Below are 19670 nucleotides of genomic sequence, written 5' to 3'. Positions count from 1 at the left end.
ATAATGACTTAGCAAGGCTGCCTGGAGAACATCTCTGTCTACCCCTCAGCTTGCTTCTCCAGTTTTGTGTTTTCTCTACTTTTGATTTCAGTTTCCATTTCCTTTAACTTGAAAGTACTTGCGCAACAACCAAAGAACAGTCATTACTGCTAAAGTCAAATTTTTGTTTAGGTGATTTTAAGTGAGGACCAAATCTCTGGCATCTGAAGGTTAATATATAGTCTCAAATACCCATCGGTAACCTCAAGTTAGGGATACCTGTGAAACAGTCCCTAAAGTATCTTTCAGGAATCTAGCCATCTTGTGGCTACTCACAAGTTGTAGCTGATCATAGAATAGTTTACCTTTATTATCCTCTAAGGTTGGTTGTGAGACTTTACACTGACTCACCTGTCGCGCACCTGTAGCTCGACTCACCACCCCAGGAAGGGCAAGGCAGGGCGGGCGGGGCTGGAGCTGTTAACTGAGATAATTTTGGGTCTGCTCCAGTGGAGCACAACTGGGGAAGTCCCGGGGGCGGGCGCAATCTGCAGCTGTAGGCAAGAAATTGAAACTCGGCTGCTACAACCGCTGCCCCTGCTCTTTCGAATCTCATCTCGAGACTCGCTAAGCACCCAGCCCCTCATCCCCCCCTGCAGCGGCGGCGGCTGGGGTCCAGGGGGATCTGAACCATGTACACTCGCAGCAGGCAGTTGGGCTCCGGGCTTGGCTCCTCCGCTTCACGCCCAGCCCGGGACTCCTCTGGGCAGCATCGAGAGCCGGGCGCGCTGCAAGCCCTGGGGCAAGGTTTGGCGGCGCCTCCTGAGAACCCTTCGCGGGAGAGACCGGTAGACGCTGGCCAGAGACTGTAAGTATTTCACAACAGGTCACGGGGAGCGTAGGATCCTAGACCTACTAACACACTGACTGACACCTCCTTGATCATTAGAGTTTGAAATGACATTAGCCTAAACAAAAGCACACGTAAATCGAATGTGCCAGTCTGCTGTTCTTTCTTTCAAGACCACTAGTCTCCTGATTCTGGTGACTGGCTACAGGATTAAAAGACATGGGTGAGGAGAGATTGCCTTAGCTTCTTACTAATTTTCCAGGTATCCTCAGAACTCATACTCTAACAAGTATAAACAAATGTTCCTTTTGGTATTACAGTTTGGTGCCCTAAATGGTATCTCCACATCAGATGCAAGGGAAGGGTGAAGAGGGCAAGTGATCTGGGTAGGTCCAAATGCTGCCTCCCAACAAAACTCCCACATAAGCTAGCCACTTAGGACAAGAGGAGTCAGAGTGAGTGAGGCAGTGACTGCAGTTTCCTGTCCCTGACCTTAACTGCTCTTCATTGGAACAGACAGGTACTATTTACTCTTCATCTTTGGTTCAGGGACTGCAATTGGCATCTGGGAAACATTTATTATGCAAAGTTTCAGTGGTTCTCTTTCTGCCCCATGGAATAAGCTTCTGTACCTCAACAGTATGGTTTGTATAGACATTATTGCTTTGAATTGGAACTGTCCAAGTGGTTCATTTTTGGTTCCCCCTTTTCATTAACTTCTAGTCACATGAAAGACAAATGCTGGTTACTGAGGAACAATATATAATCTTATGACCAATAAACAGATTTTATTTCATCTCTTAACTTTTGGGAGACTCTGTAAATAGCAGTCATTTAATATTCAGCTTAGGGTTAACCTTAGTCGAGGTGGATAATCTAGGTGATTTCAATTAGAGATTGCTGCACTTCTCTCCCCCTCAGAATAAGAGGTATCATGCCATAGTAGAAGCTCATCAATTTCAAGTAAAATATATCTCTATAAGCTGTAGCATTTAATGTATCAGAGGTCATGAACATTTAGTTTCAGATTGATGCTAAGCACTCTCTACATTCTTTGTTTCCTATTAAAAAGCATCTACTTAGATATAATCATTTATTTACAAGCTCATATCTCATAAACATTTGCAATTTTATCTGTTTTCTTATTTGATTGTAAATTGACCTGGCATCTTACTGGATCAGCCTCTTCGAAAGGGGCAATTCTTCACTGAATACTATTTTGTGATTTCTAGGGTTTTCTAATAGGCCATTAGAGATTACATGGGAGAGTTCAGTTATCTCTCATAGAACTCTCTTATTTATTTACTTTTCATGTGAACCAATTGCCATAGCAGAGCATTATAAGGTATACCAAGTCTGTCTGGAAAAAGTCCAGTCATTGTTAATATAATGAGAATGGTTTGTGCTACATCAATGTAACCTGGCTTCCAGGGAGAGTGGACTGGAATGTGCATGCATGAACAATGACGACTTCACTGTACTAGTTATTCAGAGAGCATGTGTACTGTGTGGCTGTTGCATTCAAAATGACTGCAAAATGACAGTAGAGAAACTAAGCTGCATAAAATTTTGCATTAAGCTTGAACACTTCTCCATGGAAATTATTCAGATGATTAAGAAGGCTGCAGCTATGGGCACCTGGTGATTGGCAGCTTCATCACAACAATGAGCCCGCTCATGCATCATGTCTCGTGCAGAGTTTTTGGGCAAAATATCAAATCACCCAGGTATCTTAGCCCCTCAATAGCCCAGGTTTGGCACCCTGAGACTTTTGGCTTTTCTCAAAACTAAAATCACCTTTGAAAGGGAAGAGATTTCAGACTGTCAATGAGATTCAGGAAAATATGATGGGGCAGCTAGTGGCAATTGGAGAACTGTTTGAGGTTTCAGGTCCCTACTTTGAAGGGGACTGAGACATCACTGTCCTATGTACAAGGTTTCTTGTATCTTGTATATTTTTCAATAAATGTCTCTGTTTTTCATAGTACCTGGATGTATACCTTCCGGACAGACCTTGTATTCCCTTTTAGGTGTTTAACATCAAGATCCAATTGGCCCACTCTAAATTCTTTTTATATCTGCATTAGTCACTTTTATCCTCTATTTTTTTTCACATCTTTTTAAAAAACTTATTTTTAGAGAGAAGGAAAGGGAAAAAGAGAGGGAAACATCAATGTGTGGTTGCCTCTTGCATGCCCTCAATCAGGGACCTGGCCCACAAACTAGGCATGAGCCCTGACCGGGAACCAAACCGGCAACCCTTTGGTTTGCAGGGCGGTGATCAATCCACTGAGTTACACCAGCCAGGGCTCTCATGTCTATTTTTTTTAAGTATATTTTATTGATCATGTTGTTATAGTAGTCCCAATTTTATCCACTTTGCTCCCTTCTTCCCAGTACCCACTTTCACCATGCAATCCCACCCCCCTTAGTTCATGTCCATGGGTCATGTATATAAGTTCTTTGGCCTCACCCTTTCCTATATTATTCTTAACTTCCCCATGTCCATTTTGTACCAACCAATTATGCTTCTTAATCCCTGCACCATTTCCCCATTTCTCTCCCTTCCTCTCCCAGCCGATAACCCTCCAAATGATCCCCATACCTATGATTCTGTTTCTATTCTGGTTTGCTTAGTTGGATTTTGTTTCTATTTTTTTAGATTCAGTTGTTGATAGTTGTGAGTTTGTTTTCATTTTAGTGTTCATAGTTTGTTATTCTTTCTCTTAAATAAGTCCCTTTAATATCTCATACAATAATGGCTTGGTGATAATGAACTCTTTTAGCTTTACCTTGACTGGGAAACACTTCATCTGCCCTTCCATTCTAAATGATAGCTTTGTTGGATAGAGTAATCTTGGTTGTAGGTCCTTGCTTTTCATCACTTTGAATACTTCTTGCCAGACTCTTCTTGCCTACAAAGTTTCTTTTGAGAAATCAGCTGACCATCTTATAGGAACTCCTTTGTAAGTAACTCTCTTCTTTTCCTTTGCTGCTTTTAAGATTCTCTCTTTATCTTTCACCTTTGGCATTTTAATTATGATGTGTCTTGGTGTGATCCTCTTTGGGTCTAGCCTGTTTGGGACTCTGTGCTTCCTTGACCTGTATGTCTATTTCCTTCACCAAATTTGGGGAGTTTTCCTTCATTATTTTTTCACATAAGCTTTCAATTTCTTGCTCTTCTCCTTCTGGCACCCCTATGATTTGGATGTGGGCACATTTAAAGTTGTCCCAGAGGTTCCTAAGCTTCTCCTCATTTTTTGCAATTCTTGTTTCCTCATTCTGTACTGGTTGATTGTTTTTTCCTTCCTTATGTTGCAAATCATTGATTTGAACCCCAGTTTCCTTCCCTTCACCACTGATTTTGTGTGGATTTTCCTTTATTCCATTTACCATAGCCTTCACTTCTTCCCTTATGTGTTTGCCATACTCAAGCATATCTGTCAAGCCTGTAAATATCTTTATCACCAGTGTTTTGAATTCTGTGTCTGTTAGGTTGGCTATCTCCTCGTCGCTTAGTTCTATCACTGGAACCTTGATCCGTTCGCCCTTTTCGGCCATAGTTCTCTGTCTCCTCATCTTGACAGGCTCCTGTGTTTGTTTGCCTCTGTGTCTTAGGTAGAGCTATTGCTCCTGTGATGTTGTAAGGGGCTGAGCCTTAGGTATTCATCAGTACAGGGTGACCCATTTCACCATGTTGTGGCACAGTATGTGGGGGAGGGGTCACAGAGGGAACAATGCTGCTTGCTCAGCACTTGCCCCTTTTCCAGGCACTTCTCCCTCTTTTGTATGGGACTGGCGCCCCTCTAGCTGTTGCCCTGGCCATCGTTCCCAGAGTGGGTGGGTCTGCAGATGTTCTAGGACCGTGGGGGCTCTTTAAACAAGCAGACTCTTCTGAGATATGGGCAGTTTCTTCCTCCATCCCAACCCCCACTGGTTTGCACAGTCAGAAGCAATGAGGAATGAGGCTTGATTTTTCCTGGCGCTGGGACCATGAGCTGCATGATTTGATCAGGAACTGGGAATATTCCCCAGGTGCGCCTCCCCACTTTTTGAAATGTGTGACTGTGCTTTCCACTGGCCTGCCACTGCCACCGCTGCCACCACCACACCATGTCTTCTCCGCCCCTCCTACCTGTATGGATGAGTATTTCTTCTTTATATCTCTGTTGGACTTCAATGCAGCTTGATTTTCTGGAACCTTTGGTTGTCTCTAGTTTTGAGGTATTTGTGTTCCTTCTTAGTTGTGGAGGGAGACACAGCGTGTGTCCGTCTAGGCCTCCATCTTGGCCGGAAGTCTCTCTTACGTCTTTTTTAATGGAAGTGGCAAACCAAGGAAAATGGTTGAATGAAAAGTAGCATCTTAGTAAGATCAACAACAACAAAAAGTCAATTAAATTTGAATTATTATTTTTTGAGAGAAATTGGAAGCATATTCTGATATAAAATTAAGAAAATAAGGGATAAAATTAACTGCTTAACAGTCAGACCTAATTTGTTCACTCTTATAATGAGCTTAATTGTATGATAAAGGGTTGGAATTTGACCTTGTTTTGTGTTCCTCCTTCTATGTGTTCCTTAAGAAAGCCTCAGTGTGGGCATAGGAGCATTGGCTTTGATGCCAGGCAGATTTGGGCTGAAGTTCTGATTGTGCCATTACTTGCTCTCTGGACTTCAACAAGGTGCTTAGCTACTTTATGCCTCAGTTTGTCACTCCTTAAAATGAGTTAATACCAAACTTTCAGAGTCTCTTTCAGTATGCGTGTGCATGTTTGTGTGTATGCATGGATATTTTGCTGGATATTTGCAATACTTTATTAGATACTTGCTTTGTATGTTTATGCATAAAACAAATAAATATCCAGTATAATATTGAGTGCTGATGGCCTTACATTCATTGAACATATGTATATTGACTAAGTACTGTGCTGTCACCTTGAAGTGGAGTGTTTATGCCTTGTAAAAACATACTGATTTAAAACACCTACTTACATATAAATATAAAGACATGTTAAGACAGTCTCTTAAAATGATTTCTGAGGACCATTACCTAATAGACTCCAAAGCAAGACAGAGTTCTTGACTATATTTGGATTTAAATAATTATAAGTACTTACTAATTCATATTGGATTTTCAAATTATTTTTAGTTGGTGATTTTTGTCCTTAAATATCATAAGCTATCTACATAGACTGAAAGAGAAAAAAGCTGCCACAAAGTTCTAATCCAAAGTAATCTTTTACCCTTTCTTTCAATATTTTTCTTGTTTGTAAACATCTTGTTCTACTTATTTATAGCTAGATAACTAAGACTAAGGCAGGATTTTTCTGGGAGGGATTTTTATCTTGCTTAATCCAATTCTTGGCAATAAGCTCTTGCCTGTGACCACAATAAAGGCAGGGTATTCAGATACCTGTCTATAACCATACCTGGATCCTTTTGATGTTGTTCAGAGAAAATCAAAAGACATTATGAAAATGTCCCCACAGTGTGGACTTTTACTAAACAGTTAACTTTAACATCGTGTGCTTACAAAGTCATTTTATCTTAATGTATTTGTAGCCTACTTTATACTGAGAACTGCAGAGACTTAAAGTTGAGCAGTAATAATAGCAAACACATGTTGTGCTTGATATGTGAAAGTACATGATATATATTCACTCTTTCAATGCTCACACAACAACCCTATAATAAGAGAAGATGTCTAGCTCTGAATATTTAATTTAAAATATAGGGACAAATAACCACTCCACAAAAGACAAGCCCTTATGAGGCTTACATTCTAATTAATGGGGAAGACAGTTTTCAGATAACTACATGAATAACTCTTTATATGCATTATAAAGGAAATCCAGGCCCTGAGCTATTCTTGGGAGCAGGAAAGGCCATCCTAAGAGGTGATGTCCCAGCTGCAAGTCCTCAGGATGATTAGGAGTTGTGTGAGTTTTTTTCTCTCACAAAGATGTCATTTCAATACCAAATAACTACAATTGAATTCTGACTCTAACACGTGAGAGGTTGCACAGGTCCCACAAGTTAAGGGTTTATTTCCCTAAGTCTGTTCTCACTTCAGGAGCAATCCACAAGTGTAGTCCCCAGGCAACTCACATTTCTGTCCTGATTATGACAAATTTGGGATTTCCATGACTTCTCTCCACCTTCAGTTTCAGTAATTCACTAGAATGAATTAAAGGCTCATGGAAACCACTCTACTTATGATTACAGTTTTATTATAAAGTATATAACCCAGGAACAGTCAAATGAGAGAGATTCATAGGACAAAATATAGGGGGTATGTTGTACAGATTTCATACCCCACCCTCTCTAGATGGGTCACCATCCTAGCACTTTGATGTGCTCACAATCTCTGAGTTCCCTAAACTTCATTATTCAAAAAATTTTTTAAAGAATTATTAAGATTATTATTATTAGGGTTTTTTTTTGTTTCTGAAAACAAGTTTTATTTAAATAAGGGCTTAAATACATTACACAACATTAAAACTGAAGGTGAAAAACACAAAAATCAGTTTGTTACTTCACATGGCATTGGGCAGCTGTTCCTAGTATGTTGTAAGCTCTATAGCTAGCTACATGAGTAACACAACAGTTGGAAAAAAAATATGGAATGTTTCACGAATTTGCATGTCATCCTTGTGCGAGGGCCATGCTAATCTTCTCTGTATTGTTACAATTTTAGGATATGTGCTGCCAAAGCGAGCACTATTATTAGTTTTTAATAGTTTATTTTTTATTGTAATGAAAAAAAATAATTTATTTATTTGTTTGTTTTTATTTATTTATTTTTAGAGAGAGGGGAAAGGAGAAAGAGGGAGAGAAACATCACTGTGTGGTTGCCTCTCACTCGTGCCCCCGCCCCCCTCCCCCGCCCCCTGGTGACCTGATGTGCAACCTAGTCATGTGCCCTGACTGGGAATCAAACCAGCGACACTTGGCTCGCAGGCCGATGCTCAGTCCACTGAGCCATAGCAGCCAGGACTTGAAAAAACTTTTTTGAAAGAATTTTTATTCAGTCTCCACTCCATAGGCATAATTGATTACATAACTGGCCAGTGGTGATTGAACTTAAAGCCCCAAAGATAAGGGGCAGAGTGGATCTCAAAGTTCTAACCTCTAACCACATGGTTGTTTTTTGTGGCAAACAACTTCCATTCTGAAGCTTCCTAGAGCCCTCACAAGAAGTCATCTATTATGTTAGCGTATAATCCAGGCCTTTATTATTTGGAATTCCAATGATTTTAAGAGCTCTGTGCCAGGAGCCAGGAACAAAGACTAAATGTTTATTTATGTATTTATTTATTTTTAATATTTTATTTTATTGTTTTTATATTCCAGTTGTTCCATTTTACCCCCATTTCTCCCCCCCCACCCAGCCCACCCCTTCTCCCATCGTCATTCCCCACCCTGTTGTCCATGTTTATGGGTTATTTATATTATTTCCTTTACTAGACCCATCAGAGAAGGAAAACTCTGACTCCAAAAAACCTCCGCTGCCTTGCGGCATACCTCTTCAGGGGAAAGGCTAAGGGAGTAAACCCCGACAGAAAATCCGGAGCCGGAGTCCCTAAGGCGGTTTGACGTTGTAGTCAACACCGGCAACTCCTGCGGCGCACCTGAAGCCAAGCTGTATTGACTCCGTCTTTCCCTTGGACCCTTCAGCTGCGAAGAGAGGGGGGGTCTGCTGCATGGGCAACAGCAGACCCTCCATATTACCCTGCCCAGGCTCTGTAGCTTCAGCGTCATCGCAAGATGTCGATTCAACACAGGAGGAGACAGATACCGTGTCACTCCCGAGTCGGACTGCACAGCCATTCTCGGCGGTGCAGATAGACTCTTGAGAGGCTACACCATCGTCTCTCGAGACGGACGGCTGCCAACAACTAGACCCTTCCCCTACTTACCCCCCTTCTCCCCCCCCAATAACTGTTTTTTTGTTCCTTGTTCAATTTTGTTAATTTGTTTGTGTTGTTCATTAGTCTCCTATATTAAATGATATCATACGGTATTTTTCTTTCATTGCCTGGCTTATTTCACTAAGCATAATTCTCTCTAGTTCCATCCATGTTGTCACAAATGGCAGGAGTTCCTTCTTTCTTTCTGCTTCATACTATTCCATTAAATAAATGTACCACAGTTTTTTAATCCACTCATCAACAGATATGCATTTAGGCTATTTCCAGCACTTGGCTATTGTAAACAATGCTGCTATGAGCATAGGGGTGTCTAGGTGCTCTTGAATTGGGGTTTCAGGATTCTTCGGTATAGTCCTAGCAGTGGAGTCGCTGGTTCAAAAGGTAGTGCCATTTTTAGTTTTTTGAGGTAATTCCATACTGTTTTCCATAGTGGCTGCACCAGTCCGCATTCCCACCAACAGTGCAGTAGGGTTCCTGTTTCTCTACATTCACATGAGCACTTGTTGTTTGTTGATTTGTTGATAATGGCCATTCTGTCTGGTGTAGAGTGGTATCTCATTGTGCTTTTTATTTGCATCTCTCTGATGGATAGTGATGTTGAGCATTCTTTCGTGTGTCTTTGGACCTTCTTTCTGTATGTCCTCTTTGGAGAAGTGTTTGTTCAAGCCCTTTGCCCATTTTTTAATTGGGCTGCTTGTCTTCTTGGTGTTGAGATGTGTAAGTTATTTATGTATTTTGGAGATCAATCCCTTGTCTGAGGAGTCATTGGTAAATATGTTATCCCATATGGTTGGTTCCCTTTTCATCTTGCTGATGTTTTCTTTTGCTGAGCAGAAACTCTTTAGTTTTATGTAGTCCCATTTGTTATTCTTTCCTTTATTTCCCTTGCCTTAGGAGATGTATTGGTGAAAATATTGTTACACGGGATATCTGAAATTTTCCTGCCTATGTTTTCCTCTAGGACTTCTATGGTGTCACAGCTTACATTTAAGTCTTTTATCCATCTAGAGTTTATTCTCATGTGTGGTGTAAGTTGGTGGTCTAGTTTCACTTTTTTGCACATCCCTGTCCAGTTCTCCCAGCACCATTTGTTGAAGAGGCTCTTTTCACTCTATTTTATGTTCCTTCCCCCTTTGTCTAATATTAGTTGACCATATAAACCTGGGTTTATTTCTAGGCTCTCTGTTCTGTTCCATTGATCTATATGTCTGTTCTTATGCCAGTACCAGACTGTTTTGATTACCATGGCCTTGCAGTACAGTTTGATAATAGGTATTGTGATTTCTCCTACTGTGTTCTTCTTTCTCAAGATTGCTGTGGCTATTCGGGGTCTTTTTTGGTTCCATATGAATTTTTGGAGTATTTGTTCTAGGTCAGTAAAATATATTGATGGTATTTTAATAGGAATTGCATTGAATCTATAAATTGCTTTGGGTAGTATGGACATTTAATGATGTTGATTCTTCCCACCCATGAACATGGTACTTGCTTTTATTTATTTGTATCTTACTTAATTTCTTTCTTCGGTGTTATGTAGTTTTAGGAGTACAGGTCTTTTTCTTTTTGGTTAAGTTCATTCTTAGGTACTTCATTTTTCTTGTTGCTATAGTAAATGGGATTTTTTTCTAGTTTCTATCTCTGACATTTTATTGTTGGTGTACAGAAATACCTTCAATTTCTGAATATTGACTTTGTACCCTGCTATTTTGCCAAATTCACTTATTATGTCGAATAGTTTATTAGTGGGGTTTATGGGGTTTTCTATCTTCACTGTCATGTCATCTGCAAATAATGACAGTTTTGCTCCCTCTTTTCCAATTTAGATGCCTTTTATTTCTTTTTCTTGTCTGATTGATGTGGCTAGAACCTCCAACGCTATGTTGAATAGGAGTGGAGAGAGTGGACATCCTTATCTTGTTCCTGAACTCAGTGGAATGCTTTCAGTTTTTATCCATTGAGCATGGTATTGACTTCAGGTTTCTCTAATGGCCTTTATTATGTTGAGGTATGCTCCCTCTATACCCATTTTTCTGAGAGTTTTCATCATAAATGGGTGTTGTCTTTATCAAATGCTTTTTCAGGATTCATTGATATGATCACGTGATTTTTGTCTTTCGTTTTGTTTATGTGGTGTATTACATTTATTGATTTGCAAATAATAAACCATTTTTGCATCCCTGGGATGAATCCCACTTGATTGTGGTGTATGATTTTTTTAATGTGTTGCTGGATCCTGTTTGCCAATATTTTGTTGAGGATTTTAGCGTCTATGTTCATAAGCGATATTGGCCGGTAGTTTTCTTTCTCTGTTGTGTTTCTTGACCTGATTTTGGAATTAGGGTGATACTGGCATCATAGAAAGAGTTTGGTAGTTTTCCCTCTTCTTGGATTTTTTGGAATAGTTTGAGAAGAGTAGAAATTAGTTCTTCCCTAAATGTTTTTTAAAATTCACCTGTGAAGCCATCGGTCCAGGGCTTTTGTGGGCTGGGAGTTTTTTGGTTACTGTTTCAATTTCACACTTTGTTATTGGTCTGTTCAGGCTTTCTACTTCTTGATTCAGTTTTGGAAGATTATATGTTTCCACAAATTTTTCCATTTCATCTAGGTTGTCAAGTTTTTTGCCATACACTTGTTTGTACTAATTTCTTACAATCCTTTGTATTTCTGTGATGTCAGTCATGATTTCTCCTCTTTCATTTCTGATATTTTTTATTTGGGTCTTCTCTCTTTTTTTCTTGCTGAGCCTGGCTAAAGACTTGTCTATTTTGTTTACCTTTTCACAAACCAGCTCCTACTTTTGTTGATCTTTTCATTTGTTTAGTCTCTATGTCATTTAATTCTGCTCTGATCTTGATGATTTCCTTCCTTCTTCTTGCTCTAGGCTTTGTTTGTTGTTGTTGTTCTAGTTCTTATAGCTGTAGGGTTAGATTTTTTTATTTGAGATTCTTCTATTTTTTTTGAGGTAAGGCTGTATTGCTATGAACTTCCCTCTCAGGACTGCTTTTGCTGTGTCCCATAGGTTTTGGGCTGTTGTGTGCTCATTATCATTAGTTTCCAGAAACTACTTGATTTCTTCCTTGATGGCATTGTTAACCCATTCATTATTGAATATCATGTTATTCATTCTCCATGAGTTTGAATGTCTTTGAGTTTTTTCCTTAAGGTTGATTTCTAGTTTCAAGGCATTGTGGTCTGAGAAGATGCTTGATATAATTTCTATTTTCTTGAATTTGTTCAGGCTTGTTTTGTGTCCTACCATGTGCTCTATCTTTGAAAATGTTTCATGTGCATTTGAAAAGAGTGTATATTTTACTTCTTTGGGGTGAAAAGTTTTATATATTTCAGTGAAGTCCATTTGATCTAGTGTGTTGTTCAATGCTTCAATATCCTTGGTGTTTCTTTGCTTCAAAGATCTGTCTATTGTTGATAATGGGGTGTTAAAGTCCCCTACTATAAGTGTGTTGCTATTGATATCTTTTTTGTAGTCTTCTAGTATTTTCCTTATATATTTGGGTGCTCCTATGTTGGGTGCATATATGTTTACCTGGGTTATATCTTCTTGATGGATTGTTCCCTTAAGAATTAGGAAATGTCCTTCTTTGTCTCTTTTTATGGCCTTTGCTGTAAAATTGGTTTTGTCTGATATAAAATTGCTACTCCAGCTTATTTTTCATGTCCATTTGCCTGGAATACTTTTTTCCATCCCTTCACTTTCAGTCTGTGTAAATCTTTTGTTTTGTGGTGTATCTCTTGTAGACAGCATATATGTGGGCCATGTTTTTGTATCCATTCCACTCCCCTATGTCTTTTGATATACATTTAAGGTTATTATTGACATGTATTTATTCATTTCCCTTTGTACCTGTGTTCCTTTCCCTCTCTCTCTCTCTCTCTTTCTTTTTTTTTTCTTAAAGCATTGGCTTTAGCATGTCCTGAAATGCTGGTTTGGTGGAGATGTATTCTTTTTATCTTCCTTTGTCTGGGAAACTCCTTATTTCACCTTGCATTTTGAAGGAGAGCCTTGCTGTATAGAGTAGCCTTGGTTGTAGGCCTTTGTTTTCATTGCTTGAAATATTTTTTTGCCATTCCCTTCTGGCTTGTAGTGTTTCTGTTGAGAAAGCTGATGATAGCCTTATCAGACAGAGCTCCCTTGTATGTTATTTGCTGTTTTTCTTTTGCTGCTTTTAGGATTCTCTCTTTTTCTTTAATTGTTTCCATTTTAATTATGACGTGCCTTGGAGTGGACGTTTTTGTGTTTATCTTCATTGGGACCCTCTGTGCTTCCTGGACTTGCATGACTTTTTCTCTCATCAAGTTACAAAAATTTTCTATTATTACTTTTTCAATTAGATTTTCTATCCCTTGCTCCTCTCTTCTCCTTCTTGTATCCCTAGGATTCTAATGTTGTTTTTTCTCATGTTGTCCTGCAGTTCTTTTAAACCCTCTTCATTCTTATTAAATCTTTTTTCATTTTGTTGTATTGTCTGGGAATTTTTTCCTACATTGTCCTCCAAATCACTCATTCGATCCTTTGCTTCATTTAGCCTGCCTTTGATTCATTCTACTGTGTTTTTTAGTTCATAAATTGTATTCTTCATTTCTTCCGGGTTCTTATTGACAGTTTCTATGTACTTTTTTAATGCTCAAGTAGTTCTCTGTAAGTTTCTTGTAGCTTACCTGTAGTTCTTTGTAGTTTCCATGGAGTTCTTTGTAATTCCCCCAGAGTTCATTGTAGTTTTCTCTCAGTTTGTCAGTTTCATTGAGCTTCCTTATAACTATTCTTTTGAATTCCACGTCTGAAATTTTGCTTACTTCTGTTTCATCTATCTCTCTTTCTGGGGATTCCTCTTTTCCTTCCGTTGGAAAATTGTTTCTGTGTCTCCCCATGTTGTATGTTTTTTGTTTGTTTTTGTTTCTTAGATTGATCTGCTTTGATTTCCCGCCTTCATGGTATGAGATTCTGTATAGGAGACCTGGGGGATTTAGTGGTGCAGTCTTTGATCTCCTGAGCTTGATGCTCTTGGGATGCCTTTTATGTTGTTTGTTTAAGCTGTCTGGTTGTATTTCAGTTACTCTTTGGTGTATCCTTCCCTATGGCTAGCGATTGAGAGTCACTCTGCCCACCTTATCTTGAGTTCTTTTGTGGAGATGCTCTTAAAACATAAACACACAACCCAGGCAAGAAATCCACACCCTCAAAAATACCCCCCACCCACAATCACACTATCAGCAGCAAATGAGCCAGTATTCATATACATAAAGAGGTTAAGACTATTATACTATATGAAAAACTGATGAGTTTTTTTAACTGATAGAGAGATGATTTTTGAGAGGGAAGTTGGTAGTATAATAGTTGTAGCAAGTAGGGTCAAGGCTATGAGAGACAGTAAGTAGTATTTTATGTTGTGTGTTGAAAAGTGGAGGGAAGAATGCAGAATGACGTGAGAAAGTGGAAGTGTATAGTATTAGGTTTATATAACAGTTAAATGTTGTATATTTAGTGCAAGAGGGAGGATAAACAAAACAGACAAACAAAAAAAAGTGTTAAAGAAAATTTAAAAGAAATTTTTAAAAAATTAAAGAAGAAGAGGAGGGAGAGAAGGTAGGTAACATTAAAGAAAGAGTTTTTCTCCAGTACAACTTTTGGGCACTGTCCTTCTTTTTCTGGACCTGCCCCTGGTCAAAATTCCATGGGTTTCAAATCTTCCTTTCTGGCTGGCTGTTAGGAGATCTAGCTGGATTCTGGGGGCTGCTATTCTCTCACTCATGGGCCTGCCTCAGCTCTCTGCTGTAATCTGTACTTAGTCGCCCCCTGCCCCCAAGTCCTGTGGCACCCTCTGGCACTCCTCAGGCTTGTCTAGCAACTCTGCTCTGCTGGAAAGCCAGTGGACAAGCCCCTAGTCCCTGCCCAGCCTCGGGTCCTGTCTCCACTCCTCCTCCAAAAAAAGTCTCTGTGTTGCCTCCAAGCTGCAGCTCTGGCCTGCATCCCTGGCTGGCAGCGCCTTGTTGTGCGCCTGTGCATACCGCCTGCCTGCCTGGGGTCCCTACCAAGTCTGCGTTTTCACCACAGCATTCCTGTATGGGCCCCTGTCCGCCGCTCAGTTCTGATTTTTTTTTTTTTCTTTTTTGGTGGAGCTTTGATGCGAGTGCTTGGGACGCAGGGTTGCCAGCCCAGGGAGTCCCCACCTAAACTCAGTTCGTACAGTTTCTCGCAGTCCGGGCTATATGTCTTCCCATGCTTCCGGCTGTCTCAACCAAACTTTCTCGCTGACTCTCTCTGGGACTTTGCTGGCCAGATCGCCTATGGCAGGGTGAAGTTTCTAAGCAGATCCAGGCTACTGAGATGGTCAGATGTCCCTTTCGGGTGTGGTGCGGCAGAGGCACCGGAGTGGGAAGCCCAGCACCTCCGCTTGGAGAGTGCAGGCTGAGCTTTCAGCCCTCTTTCACACCACTCCCACACTTCCATCCCTGTTCATGCTATCTGGAATCTGCACTCATTCACTCCTCTCCGTGTTTGTACTCCTGCTTATTTGCTTTTTATTATACCACAGGAGTTGAAGTAGCTTCTCTAGTGGCCAGGGAAGCTTGCTATTCAGGTCTTCTTCAAAAGGACTTACTGTAAGGGGCATAGTCAATGATGGCCTCAGTTATCACTTTTGGATCCATTATTTTGCTTCGAGAGCATACATATTCTGCACTCTTCCCAGCCAGTATCTGGGCAGTCCAGGGTACTAATGCCAGCCTATTCCTGCCCATGTGGAACTCCTCTATTGGTCAATGTTTGCCAGAAGACTCCCTATTGATCTATCCAAGATTTTCTCAGAACTGTATAGCAGCAGTTTGAAACTCTTCACTCTTCAATCTCCATATCCTTTTTCCTTTCATAGGTATTAGCCCTGCTTATGTTCTCAAGGCTTTCCTGCCTACTCCTGCCTGCTCCCATGTTATCCTTTACTGGCATTCCCCCAGTAAATCTCTTTCATGTCTAATCCCATCTTGGTGCATCTTGATGTCTGCATCTTGGAGAACCCAAACTGACACAGCCTTTAAGATGCACCATATCCCTGATCACAACAGCTTAGACACTTTGTCTGTTGGAGTGTTCTATATGTGTACGGTGAAAGCCACTCCTTTGTCTCACTTCCTCCCTTGGGGCTCAGGAGACATTCCCTAGCTTTCTTACTCTAACTTCAATACTTTCCACAACTCACTGTGCTACTGGAAAGGAAATGACCCTGGTCACTAATTCTTTTCCTTTCCTTCATCCTCAAACTCTCAAAGAAGAGTGAAGGGAGAATAAAGGTGTTACTGGACAGGGGCCTGGCCCTTAGTGGGTCTTCCCAGGGCCAGTTGGTAGTGTGTGGGTTCTTGACTTTGTGCAGGAAAGATTTCACAACGTGAGTCCAGGTGACTAGGAGAGTATGTTTATTAAAGCTGGGGACAGTGAAACAAGGAAGGGCTCAGGGTAGAAGAAGCAATAGGAGAGCCTAGGCTGGGCTGCCTTAACTCACTGGGAAGTCAGAGAAAAGGAAGCCTTGGGACAGGTTCAGGGGATTAGCCTGGAATGAGCTGCTGCTGCCCATTGCTCCCCTGGTTGCATGTCCTGTGGAGACCCTTAGAGTTTAGGAGATGTATGCCTGTAGGGGAAGAAGAGAGTGAACAAGTGGAGGAAGAAGAGGTGGAAGGGAATGGCTCAGGATGTTCCCCAATGGGAGAGTGCAAACTGGGTCCTATGTCTTGAGGCTTTTCTTTCTCTCTTGCAGGTGAGAGTCTTAGGGGAGGTCTCAGGGTAGGGTTTCAGCAGACTATTTAACAGTTTTCCAGGTGTGCTCTTTCAGGGTTGTTGTCTCTACTGATTGGTCAGATCCAGGGCAGGGAGTCATTAGTCATTGCAGCTGGTCCTAGGCCACCCACCTGGATTTGCTGCTTTTCTGGGCCTGGAGCTTAAGTACAACTAAGGCATAGAGGTGACCTTCTATGTCTGGTTGTAAAATAAGCAGCCAGTTTGTTCAGCTATTTGTCTCAGTTTCTCCATTTCAGTCCTAGCTTACTGGCCTGTCTCAAAGGACAGCTTAGCAAGACCACTTATTAATGGCCAATCCCTGGTATTTCTCTCTTTTCCCCTTAAATAGCACTGTGGTACATTAGTATTAAACATTTTGTAAATATAAATTCAGATAGAAGGTGGAATATATGATAACATAGTCATTTAGTTTTAGTCCAATTTTTCTAAACTGCTATTTAATAATTGGTATGTATATTCTGAACCCTTAAGTATAATTTCTTATGTCTGAGAGAGATTATCAAAAATTTAACTCATTCTTGATTCACCTTGTTTGAACCCAAACTAGCCACATAAAACAGCCTTAAACAGAATGCAAGTTTCTACAAACTATGAGAGCCAATGAGAACTGCTTTTACTATTTACTATTCTTCACTGCAATGCTTCAGTGTCTGTTCATGGGGCTATGAGAAAATAGTCTTTGCTTATAGATGCTAAATGGCATGAAAGCATCAGGCCATCACTCCTCCCTGGACATAGAGAACTGAATAATGCCAAAGTTCCTTTTAATGCTATGCAATAGTAATACACAGGGAGAGAATAATCTGTGATTGATTCTGATGAGTACTCTTCTTGATGGCTTAATATTGATGGTTGTTCATTAGGGGACTATTTAACCCAATCTCCAGGCAAGACTCATAAGCACTCAGGAAGTTTGTAAAAAACAGCATATAGTATTTAACAGTACTATTTAATGAATTTCTAACTTTATGATAATAATATGGCTTAATGTGCTGGGTAGTCCCTCAGTGAGGATCAGATTACACTACCAAACTAATCAGTAGAGCTCTCCCTAGTTGACCTATTTTTTTAAAGATTTTATTTATTTATTTTTACAGAGAGGGAAAAAGAGGGAGAAAGAGAGGGAGAAAGAGAGGGAGAGAAACATCAATGTGTGGTTGCCTCTCATGCACCTCCAACTGAGCACCTGGCCTGTAACCCAGGCATGTGCCCTGACTGGGAATTGAACCAGTGACCTTTTGGTTCTCAGGCCAGCACTTAATCCAATGAGCCACACCAGCCAAGGCAGTTGACTTATTTTTGAAATGAGAAGTGTGACAAAGCAATGCAATACTGTGGTAGCATAAAGTGTATTAGTTGTGACCTGAAATAATTAAACTGAGAGACTAAAACAAAAATAACAACCAATAACTGGAACTTTTATGTCTGGAACTCTTAACCATGTAGTAGACCTTGTACTAAGCATATTACATACTTTGTTAAATTTTCTTTTCACAATAAAGACATTGTTACTTTATAGATAAAGAAACTGAGTCTTGAGAGATTAAATGATTTCCCCAGGTCTCAGAACCAGCATTCAAACCTGAGTCTACCCACCTCAACCTGGATCCTGAACATGATGTAGAGCTGGAGGAAGGAGTGAAGTGCAACTAGATAATTTCCTGTCAGTTGTCAGATTTTCACATCCAGAAAATAGAACTTCTATAGGCTTGTGGTACTATAGACACAGTATTGTGACAGTTGCTTACAGCTTTAAAATTATTTGGATAGAGAAGTAGTTTGTAAGAGCAAAGTTTCTGTGGGGATCCTTGCAACATATGATACACTCCTGACATTTTCTCTTCTTATTCATTAAAAATAAATGTTCCATTAGTGGGTCACCACCTACAGTTTGAAAATCACAGTTCTGTGTGTGGCTGAAGAGATTACTGAAGTGAATGGAAGGAAAAGACATTTTGGTCTGATTAGATAAAATTTACCTTCCTGTTTATGCAGGAGGGTAGCAACTATAGTCCTGCTTAGAATGGATTTCCCTCTTCTTTGCTAGATTCCACTCAGTATGGTATGAATTCACAGCCTGCCAAGTCTTAGGGAGTAGTCATTTTTGTTCAAAGACAATATCGTAAAAAATGAGCAGGCATTTCTCAAAAAGCCTTTGACAGCTGAAACAGTGAAACAGTAAATCAACAAGATGATGAAAGCTCCAAAACACATAATACCTATAATAATTGGTAGACACATAGCAGAAATGAGGGGGAAAAAAGAAACTTAGTTCAATTACACAGTAAGGTTACTTACTTCAAAGTCAGTACAGTGCTGTAAGGTTATACATATTGTTAAGGTTAATTGCATCTATTCAGAATGTATTTGAATCTGAAACAAAAGCTTAGGAGGAAAAACATCAAAGGGAAAAGACTGCATTTGAAGGTTCTTTTTATATCAGAGGATCAATTGACGATGGTTCCTTTGTTCTGTAATGTTTTTAATCCCCCCCCCCCAAAATGAACACTTAAAAGGCAATCCATTAAAGTCTTGTAGGAAAACCGAAGACATTTACCATCATTAAAACTCAATTGCTCAGTGATTGATTGTTTTACAGTAGAACAACTGGGAGTGGAAATCCTGTGCTACCTAATCTTGTAAGAAAATGAGAGGCTCCAAGTCTTTAAATATTTTCTCATTTAAAAATCTTTGGAATATTTTTCCTTGCTTATAGAGGAGAAGTTACATCTGCATGTTATAAACACTCAAACATTGCAAAAATAATATAGAGAAAGTCCCCATGCAATTCCAGTCCTTAGAAATAAACACTTCAAACAGTTTGATATAAAGACATTTTTATTTTTAATATGTAGGTTGTGCTCTTTGACTCTATGCCAAGTAGAAAGTCTTAGGGCCATCATTATATCCTTTGAATTTTACTGCCAACAGAAGGTGATAGGTAGATGACATGTGCTCTTTCTAATCTTTATTTTAAAATGTGATTGCTTTCTATCATGTAGGCAGATAGTGGTTTTCACATTGGTTTATTATTTATTTGTACAAGGAGACAGCGCTAGTTCTAACAATGGAATCTTGGATAACATCTAGTATGTGGTACTCTTCT

At 39.9% G+C, this 19670-nt stretch overlaps 1 protein-coding gene and 1 non-coding gene across 2 annotated transcripts in view; one reads left to right on the top strand and one right to left on the bottom strand.

The window, feature by feature from the left end:
* The first annotated feature begins 518 nt into the window (after window positions 1–518).
* EPSTI1 (epithelial stromal interaction 1) overlaps window positions 519–19670 on the top strand; it is a 181438-nt gene continuing 162286 nt past the window's right edge. The window contains 1 exon segment of the mRNA XM_090258298.1: window positions 519–847. Coding sequence (XP_090114424.1) covers window positions 672–847 — 176 coding nt within the window. The 5' untranslated portion in view covers window positions 519–671.
* Window positions 7444–7550, bottom strand: LOC149996102 (U6 spliceosomal RNA). Its single transcript, XR_016507571.1, has one exon. It is a non-coding gene; the product is annotated as a U6 spliceosomal RNA (small nuclear RNA).

The sequence above is a fragment of the Furipterus horrens genome, unplaced genomic scaffold, assembly GCF_987537825.1.
Source record: "Furipterus horrens unplaced genomic scaffold, mFurHor1.1.pri manual_scaffold_12, whole genome shotgun sequence".
Classification (NCBI taxonomy): domain Eukaryota; kingdom Metazoa; phylum Chordata; class Mammalia; order Chiroptera; family Furipteridae; genus Furipterus; species Furipterus horrens.
The sequence above is the reverse complement of the archived record's forward strand: the minus strand, read 5'-3'. Positions and strand labels throughout refer to the sequence as shown.